Genomic DNA, 8,781 nt, shown 5'->3' on the forward strand with positions numbered 1-8,781 from the left:
CAAGAAACTTCCTTCAATTGCATCCACTGCATTAATGAGATCATAGAACAGAAGTGCTAATTTAGATTAAAGTTTGGTGAGGAAAGTTTATTATTATAAACTAAAAAGCCATAGTTTATAAATAATAATAGGATGTGACAATAAAGGATATTTTTCATATGTGACTCATCACTGTGTGGATTAAATGCAGCTTAAATTAAAAAAGAAATCCCCTGAATTTAATTAAATGGCTTTCAAAAATGGCTTTAAAAACATTTATACAATGTAGAAAAACTACATCTATTTGTCTACTGTGTCTTAAAATTCTGGTAGTTCACCTTCTTTTAAAATTATGATAATTTAATTTTATAACAACTGTAATATAAAATTAGCCAAACATAAATAAAAAGTGATTAAACAATGCAATTTTATCTGGTGCACTTTTTAATCAATATTCTTGTTATTCAAACTTCTTTTCTTTGCAAAATCTGCCTTAGTTTACCTGATTATATATGTAGTTTCTGTGTAATACCCAATGTTTGAATACTCGAAAATCACCTATCTCATTAATATTTTAAAAATACAACTGCTAAACAAGGCGTGTTTAAGTTTTTCAGTTATGCTAGTTTACTGGCTCTCTAGAAATAAAACTACTGAGCCAAGGGTTTCTAAATATTTTTCCAGCAAGTGAAATCTATAGTGAAACCCAAGACACACAGGCACTGTATCTATGGTTCTGAAATTTTCACTTTGCTTACAATGATAAAGTAAACCTATTATTATTTGACAAGGGAAAGAAAGATTTCAACAAGGGAATAGTATATGAATCACCATACACAGAAGAATATAAAAGAGGATTATATTTTCCACAAAAGCTAAAAGAAGCAATTATTTTTGTTCCTTGGTTAGTGATTCAGGAGGTTAATCAGATTCCTGTGGGGGTTCTGTGAACATCATTATGAACATCAATCATCAATGGCCCAGTGAAGCCCAGAACTGAAGGTTAATACAGAATGAAAAGAAATTTTCCCTAAATATATCATGTTATATGTGTATATGCCATGAGTTCTAAACACAGTAATCTTCCAAATAAAATCTAACACAGAAGTTGAGTATCAGAGACTACCTTGGATCAAATCACGGAAGGATTTAAATGAGATCTAGTCCAGGTACCCACCTTACGTAAGAATCCATGGCATGTGGTCATTGGCCTCTTCATAAACACTCACAATGATGGGGGCTCATGAGTTCACAATATAGTCCATAGATTTTTTTTTTAAAGCTCTATTAGAATCTTCTTAATAAAAGTAAAGATGCTTCATCCTTTAAAAATTTTCATAGATTCATGTTAGTTTGACCCTATAGACTATCACAGGATAGTCAGAATTCCTTTTCTTACTTGATAGCTTTTCAATATTTAATGATAGCTTTCATGCTTTCACTTTTCCAAGTCTTTCCACTGGATTTTATAGAATAGATTGACAATACCCAACAATCTCCCTTTCTTTCTTTTCTTTTCTTGCTGCTAGAGTTACAGTTTGGGAAGGTCCATCTCAAAATGCAGTGCTCAGAATGAGTACATTAAAATGTGGTAATAATTATAAACTATAATAGGACAATCACCTCCCTCATTAGGATATTATCATTAGTCCAACTTAACAATGCCTTAAGGTTTTCAGCCACTTTCCACTACAAATACCAACCTTGTTGCCAACAAAACCATGGTCATCAATTGTAAAGTAGATTTTTGGACTCAAAACCAAAACCTTACATTTATATCTATTGTTACAAGATAGTACCATGACATCAAATATGTTAACATGAACGCCTGTATTTGAGCCTCTGGTATGTCATCTTGAAAAATAGTAAGATACTCTATTTGCCTTCCTACCAAACTCATATTCTTCAGTTTCATTCAGTATGGAGCTATGTTGACCTGCAAGTCAATGTTCACATTAGCCTATCTCAAGTCATCAGCTACTAATACTCAAGAATCCCCAATGAAAACTCTTTTTGTATGGCAATTTACAGTTAAGAAATTTTGACTGAGATTTCATTTTTCACTGGCTTACTTTTAAAACTGGTTTATAGAGAAGAATAGCTCCCTAAGAGTGTTTCATATCCCAAGAGTGTTTCTTGACAGTTGATCATACAGTAAGATTAAGTGGTTGTTCAAAATGCAGGCAATGACAGCTCAATTCCATCGATGAGGCGGGACAAACAATGTATCACCAACAAGAAACCTTTAGATTGATGTGAATGTGCACATATACATACATGCCACACACGAGATGCGAATGTGAGCTACAAAACGTATGCAATCCCACGTGGAAAACAAAGATACACTACTTTATTCGAGCTAAAGTTGTCCTCTTCCCAAGAAACTTTTATCTCCCTCTTCCCTCCTTCCGGACCATAATTTTCTTTCAGGCAAAGACAGTGAGAGAGTTCTGCAATTGCCCATCACAGCCTTCAGCTGAGCCTCATCTAAACCAGGTTGGAGCTGACCGAGCCTGAGTTGTAACCAGCTGGCTTTTCCATCCAACTCCTCCTCAGAAACACGCCCCCCTCCCCCCTCTGCCCAAATCCGAAGCCAGAGGAGAGTCCAACCACAGAGAACTTCCACTCAACCCAATGTTCATAGTAAAGAACATTCCGGTAACCACGTCTCTCCTCCTGACCCCCAACGCTAGAACCCGCTGCTGGTGCCGCGCCTTCCTCGCGAACCGCCTCCCGCGGGCCAGCTCGGGGTGAGCGCCCGGGTTAGTCAGTGCGCACGTGACGCGCGGTGCCCACATGACACGATCGTGGGCGGGGGAGGGGGACAGGGGAGTGAGGCAGGGAAAAAGTTAAGGAAGACCCGTCCAAGCGCCCGAAGCAATCTACCCCGTCCCTTCTTTGCCAACTAGTGGCTCAGGGATTCCCCCAAGGCGTCTTCAGTCCAGCTCCCGAAACGGAGGGCGCAGCTCTCCGCTCGTCCCGCCACCCCCTACTCCTCTCCGCCCTGCTGGTGATGCCGCTGCACCCTCAAGTTGCTCCTTCCTCCCCTTTCTCCCTCCTCCCCTTTCTCCCTGCCTCCTTCTTTTCTTCCATCCTTTCTTCCTTCTTTCCTTCCTTCCTTCCCTAAAAGCTCTTCATCCACTGCGGGCCGTGCCGCTGACGCACATTCAATTGCCCCGGGAGCTCGCCTGCACCTCCGAGGTCAGACAAGGCCGAACACCTACCAAAGGGGAGGGGATAACTGCGCAAACAAAGTTGCACGCCCCACCGCAATCCGCCCCTCCCTTCCACCGAGCCCCCCATTCAGAACCCCGGCAAAGCCCACTTGCTCTGCCGGTTCTCTCACGACCTCACCCCACCGTCGCGGAACACACCCCCTTCCACACGCGAGCCCACCCTTCCATTATGCCCCGCGCTTGGAGCGGTCCAGCCTCCTGGCAAAGCACCGAGCAAGCCGCTGCGCTCACCTTGCTTGACACACTTGAGCCGGAGGGGATCCTTGCAGTGTTTGATCACGGCAAGCACGTCCCTGATGGTGAGCCCCGCCACGGGGGTCTCGTTTACTTCCAGCAGCAGTTCCTCAGACACCAACTTGCTGCCGCTCTCATAGGCCACCTTGCCGGGCTTCACCTCCCCCAGGTAGGGGAACTGTCCATTCTCGGCGCCCCCCTTCAGTTCGAAGCCCAGCTGGCCCTCCGGGTTCCTGCCAATGACACTCTCATGGACTTTGCTAGTCCAGTGGCTTTTCTTTTTCAAGCTTTTGGACATGGCAGTGGGGTGAGTCGCCTCAGCTCCTGAGGGATTCCTTTGGGGTAGGGGAGTTGGTGCTGAGAGAATGAGGATGGAGGAGCCAGGGGGCCAAGAGGTGAGAAGAGCAGACTTTGCCTTCCTCCCGCCTCTGTTCGGTGCTTTCCCTCTTCTTTGGATGGAGTGTGGACGAGGAAGGGGGAGGATGACAGGGACGGCTGGGCAGAGGTAGGAGAGCTTGGGTGAGGTTGTGCTGTCCCTTGAATGACACTCAAGGCTGTGGCCCCGCAGCAGAAGAGAGCTGTGGTGGTGGCGGCGGCGGCGGTGGCGGCGGCGGCGGCGGCGGCAGCCAGAGCGAGCAGTAGCCGAGCTGGGGAGCGGGTGGGGTGGGGGTGGGGAAGGAGGGTAAGGATGCCGGGGGCCACTCCTGCGTGGTGCGGGTGGGAGCGCGCGCGCGCGCCTGAGCGTGTGTTGTTAGCTGATATCCATGGTAGCTGCAGTGGCAGCGGCAGGGTCCGCGCGCGCCCGCGCGTGTCTGTGCCTGTGTGCGCGCGTACTAGTTGTACTGTATTGGCAACACGGGAGGAGGCAGAGGGCAGAGGAGGAGGGAGCGGGCTGGAGGGGGAGGAGGGGCACGCGCGCGCCGGGTGGGGAGCCGCTTCGCCGCTGTCTCCGCTCCCTCCCTCCGCCGCTTGACCCGGTAGTGAAGGCTGAGAGAGAGGCAGGCTGGGTCCGCCTGGCAGTCTACGGGAGGAGGCGGGAGCGGGAAACGAGGGGAGCCGAGGCCCGGCGTGGGGAGGCCGGCAGGAAGGGCTGCGAGCCCAGCGTGGACCTTTCTTCAGCCTCCCGGCGGCCGAGCGCCGCGCTAGGCTGCCGCGCTGTGAGCACGCCCTGACTTCCTCAGACCTGGGCGGGCCGGAGCAGAAATAGCGGCACCTGGACTTCGGCTCGCCCAGTGCCGGGCGCTGCGGCTCGAGCGCCGCGAGCCTCGGGGCGCGGAATCCTGGCGTGAGAAAGCCGAGCTCTGGGACCCGCCCGGCGTGCACTCGCCGGAGAAGGCCTGGGCGCTGCGAGCCCGGTGGAGGCGTCGGAGTTCACTGATTAGACAGGCTTTGTCTTCTCACGTTTCAGTCAGACCCGTCGCAGAGTTCTCAGAATTCCCCTCAGAGGAGCGTAAAGTTAGAGAACTGCAGACTGGTTTTTCTGTCAGCCGGGGAGGGGGAAGCAGCGCCCCGGCCTCGGGTGCAGACGGGAACTTAGCGGAGGCTTGGCTCGTGAGAGGCGAGTCCAGGCACCGAAGGGTAGGGGCTTCACTTTTCCACGTTAGACGAAGCGGGAAGAAAGGGACTGCGGGATGGGGGTGGGGACGGCTGCGGTGAGCAGCCTCCTCAGAGAACTGGGCAGTTTCACGCGGGATCTGCGGCGAGACCGCTGGGCACGCCCTCGCCGCGGGCGCCCTCAGAGCGGCCGGGCTGGGACGCGGGAGGAACCCTAAAAGTTGACCCGAGCGGACAACCTCCTGCTACCTTGAAGGAGAAGAAGGCTCCGAGGGTTGACAGAGCGGCAGAACAGGGGCTGGAACTCAGCTCGCTGGCCCGCCACCGGGCTCCTTTCCCTTCACCAAGTTTGCAGCCGGGAGGAGAGGTGAGGACCGGGGCGCCAGGATGCAGGAGGGCCGCTGGGTTTCACTCAAAGGCTAGTTTCGTGTGTGAGATGTTAGGGGTGACTTTTTAAATTCCTGTAACTGGTAGGTGAATTTAATTTGCTTTAGTTTCCAAATGATAATTAAAAAAGAAAAAGAGGGGCACACCCACTCATCTCTTCAAAGCAAAGCATGAAAAGCACTGAGCTGTTAAGATTCTTGCTGTCTGAGGTGAAGACAGTGTGGGAGGCAAGCGGAACAGTTAGAAATGCTTAGTCGACCCAAACAGAAGGACCCAGTTTGAATTCAGGCTCCGCTACTTAGCAAGAGTGTGATCTTGAATGAAGTGTCGACCTTTCTGAGCCTCAGTTTCCTTATTTGTTAAATAGGGTTAAAAGTACTAATCTGACAGGACTACGGTAAGGATGAGATCAGGCAGTACGTGCAAAACGCTTGCCTGACATAGATGGGTAGGCACTGAAAATGATCATTTCCTCTTTTTTCCCCTTCTCGTATAACTCACTGTTTGGGGAAGTGGGGGATCAAAGTTAGTCACAACGGAAGAGATCTTAAAGAAAGATGATTTAACCGTGTCTTTTTGCACTTGAGAAAATGGGTCCCCAGTGAATTGGCTTTGATTGATGAGGATTATTCAGTGAGCCAGGAGCAATGCCAGGATCTGAAGCCAGAGATGCAGGCAATGCCCAGGTATGGGCAGGACTTTTTGTACCGTAGCCCAGTGTCACCCAACGAAGTTGGGTTTTAGCATTATGAGATACAGTCTTAAGTGGAAATTGGTAATGAGAACCGAATGCAGGGTGTATTTTTAAACGCCATTTACAAACTAACAGGTACGGGTAATACTGATAAAGTTCTTTTTAATCATTTATCTTTTTTAACATTTATCACATGTTGTTCTATAGGCTTTACATATATTAATTTATTTCTCCTGACATCTTAGTAAAGTATGTACTATTATCATCCCCTTTTACAGATAAGGAAACTGAGGCATACAGAGGTTAATTTTTGCAAGGCTGCAGTTTTAGTCAGTGGTGAAGCTAACATTCAGACCCAAGTGTTTGACTCAAGACGTGGTCTCAGTCACTGTGTTGTACACTCTTCCCGTGCAATTACCACATATCCTACCAGCAATCAGTGCATAGTGTCGTGTCCCCAGAGGTTGGGTCTGCATTTTCTTGTAGAGGTACTTAGGGAAAAAGAAAACAAATGGAGCAGGAATTTGACATAAAAGTATTTTACCCTTAAGAACCCAGGAGAGTCATTGAGGTGAGTGCCAGCTAATTTAGTGTTTGGAAGCTTCTAATTCATCTTTTTTTTTTTTGCCCTGAATTGTGATAATTAGAGCTGGAACCTGTAAACATTTCTTTGTTTTCAGTTGGCTCAATGTTAGCACTTGTCAATAGAAGGTGCTGGAGGGACACTGCATATAAAAGGGGCTCCTCTTCTTGTTTCCAGTGCTTTTCTTCTTGCTCCTATGGTGTGGTGGTCAGTGGTATCCAAGAAACCAGTATTTCACACCCTCCAGGAAGTTTGGCTAGTTCCCCAGTGTGTGACTTCCTAGTAAGCCTCACCAGCAACCCAGTGGGTGACTTCCTAGCAAGTTTCACTGGCCCCCTAGCTGGTGGTTTTTCTCACCAACCCAGTCTGTGACACCTCAACCAATTTCTTGACTGTCAAATGGGCCACAGCCTCATTATCTCCAATGAGGACTGTCTCTCAGGCTTCGTAGGGTAGAGAGCAGGGATGGGGGTAGTTCATCTAAGTTATCCCTCCTTGAGTACTCTCCCACAGCCCTGGAGGTAGTGTCTGCTCCCTTAATCCACTCTTCCTGTATTCTTTAGTGATATCGTCTTCTCTCTTAAAAGAAGAACTGCTAGTTAATAATTCTTTGTATTAAATGTTCCCTGTTCTAATTTTGGTGTGATTTCTGTCTCCTGACTGGATCTTGACTCATACAAGGTGACGAATCATGTAGAACCCTGAGGAAAGTACTTTCTTGGGTGTCAGAAGTTGGGATCTTGCCTTTAGCTGTGCAACCTTAACTAGGTCACTTACCCTGTTAGAGCTTGTTCCCTCATTTGTAAAAAGGGAGTGAAAATATATGACAGGGTTGTGTGAGCATCATGTAAAACTGAATGCTCTTTAAATGCACTTAAACGTGAATGCACTTTAAAGTTGTAACATGCTATCAAAATTGAAGGTTTTAATTATCAGTATAGGACCAGAAGAGCAAAGAAGGAGATACATTAAGAAAAAAATTACATGTATTCCGGGGACTCGTTAGATTGTTTCTTGGCGGTGGGAGGGGCGGCATTTCCTGTAAGGTTTATTGTCATCAAATAAATACATTGTTTGTTCTTTGGCTGGTTTACTTTGCCTAGCTTTTCAGAGATGAAAGCAAATAGTTGTGAATCTTAAGTTTTTCAAGTTTCCAGCTCTCTGAAAAATATGACTGAAATTATGACCATTTTGAAATGCTAGATTCAGACTAAGTTGGTTACTTTCTATTCTGGTATCCTTCACATTTGCTTTATTTCTCCTTTGTCTCCTTTATCCTTTCTGGGATGGATGCCTATGTCACGAAAGAATTATTTCATTGCTGAGCACTCTACGTGCAGAACATGGCACTAGATATTGCGTGCTAGTCCAAAAGAAAAATAGTTCAGGAGTCTTAAAAGCTAAAGAAAGAAAAACATGAGTACATTCAATCCTTAGGAGTTCTATGAGGTAGATGCTTGTGGCAGACCCAGTTAAGTTCCATCCTGATCCCTTAGGGTCCCTTTGATTGGATCCACCTTACCCCTAGGTTCTGTGTTCTTTTACTTCTCAGAGCCAGCCCCTGAGACTCTCTTTGGAAGACTGCCCAAGGGCTACTAGACTCATTTTGCCTTCAGGCACAGAGAGCCAGAGGGGAACCACTTAGGAGTTCACTTCCCTCCTAGGACACCTGTTTGCCAAGGACTGCCCTACACAGTATAAAAGCCTCTAGTAATAAGAAAATCTAAAGTGTAATTTACACCCCAAGGCTCCCCTGCAGGATCATGCTGATGCTAGAATTTTGCCTGAAATCACTTCCTTCCCTATCTTGCTTACTCTGTAATTTATGTGTTTTTCCTGGAAGTGTTTTGTTAATAAAACAATTACACACAGTCCTCACCTCAGAGTGTGTTTCCGGGGATCCTGACCTAAGACATTGCTATTCCTTTTTACAGATGAGGAAACTGAGGCTCAAGTATTATAAATTACCCAAAGCCACACTACCTATAAGGGGTGAATTTGTGACTTGATCCATGTCTATGTGACTCTAAAGCTCCTACTTCTAATGCTGTATTACATTTAAAGTCCCTAATACTGAGTATTTTAAAATTTACTCTCTGAACAGAAGTGGACAC

General features: G+C 46.8%; 1 protein-coding gene across 4 annotated transcripts in view; it reads right to left on the bottom strand.

Annotated features, from left to right (window-relative positions):
• Positions 1-3,827, bottom strand: part of MAGI2 (membrane associated guanylate kinase, WW and PDZ domain containing 2) — a 1,327,276-nt gene extending 1,323,449 nt beyond the window's left edge. For all 4 annotated transcript variants that reach the window (XM_061198469.1, XM_061198467.1, XM_061198466.1 and 1 more), the window contains exon 1: positions 3,447-3,827. In XM_061198469.1, coding sequence (XP_061054452.1) covers positions 3,447-3,747 — 301 coding nt within the window. In that variant the 5' untranslated portion in view covers positions 3,748-3,827. The remainder of the gene's footprint in view (positions 1-3,446) is intronic.
• Positions 3,828-8,781: the final 4,954 nt, after the last annotated feature.

This window comes from Eubalaena glacialis, chromosome 8 (assembly GCF_028564815.1).
Source record: "Eubalaena glacialis isolate mEubGla1 chromosome 8, mEubGla1.1.hap2.+ XY, whole genome shotgun sequence".
Lineage (NCBI taxonomy): Eukaryota > Metazoa > Chordata > Mammalia > Artiodactyla > Balaenidae > Eubalaena > Eubalaena glacialis.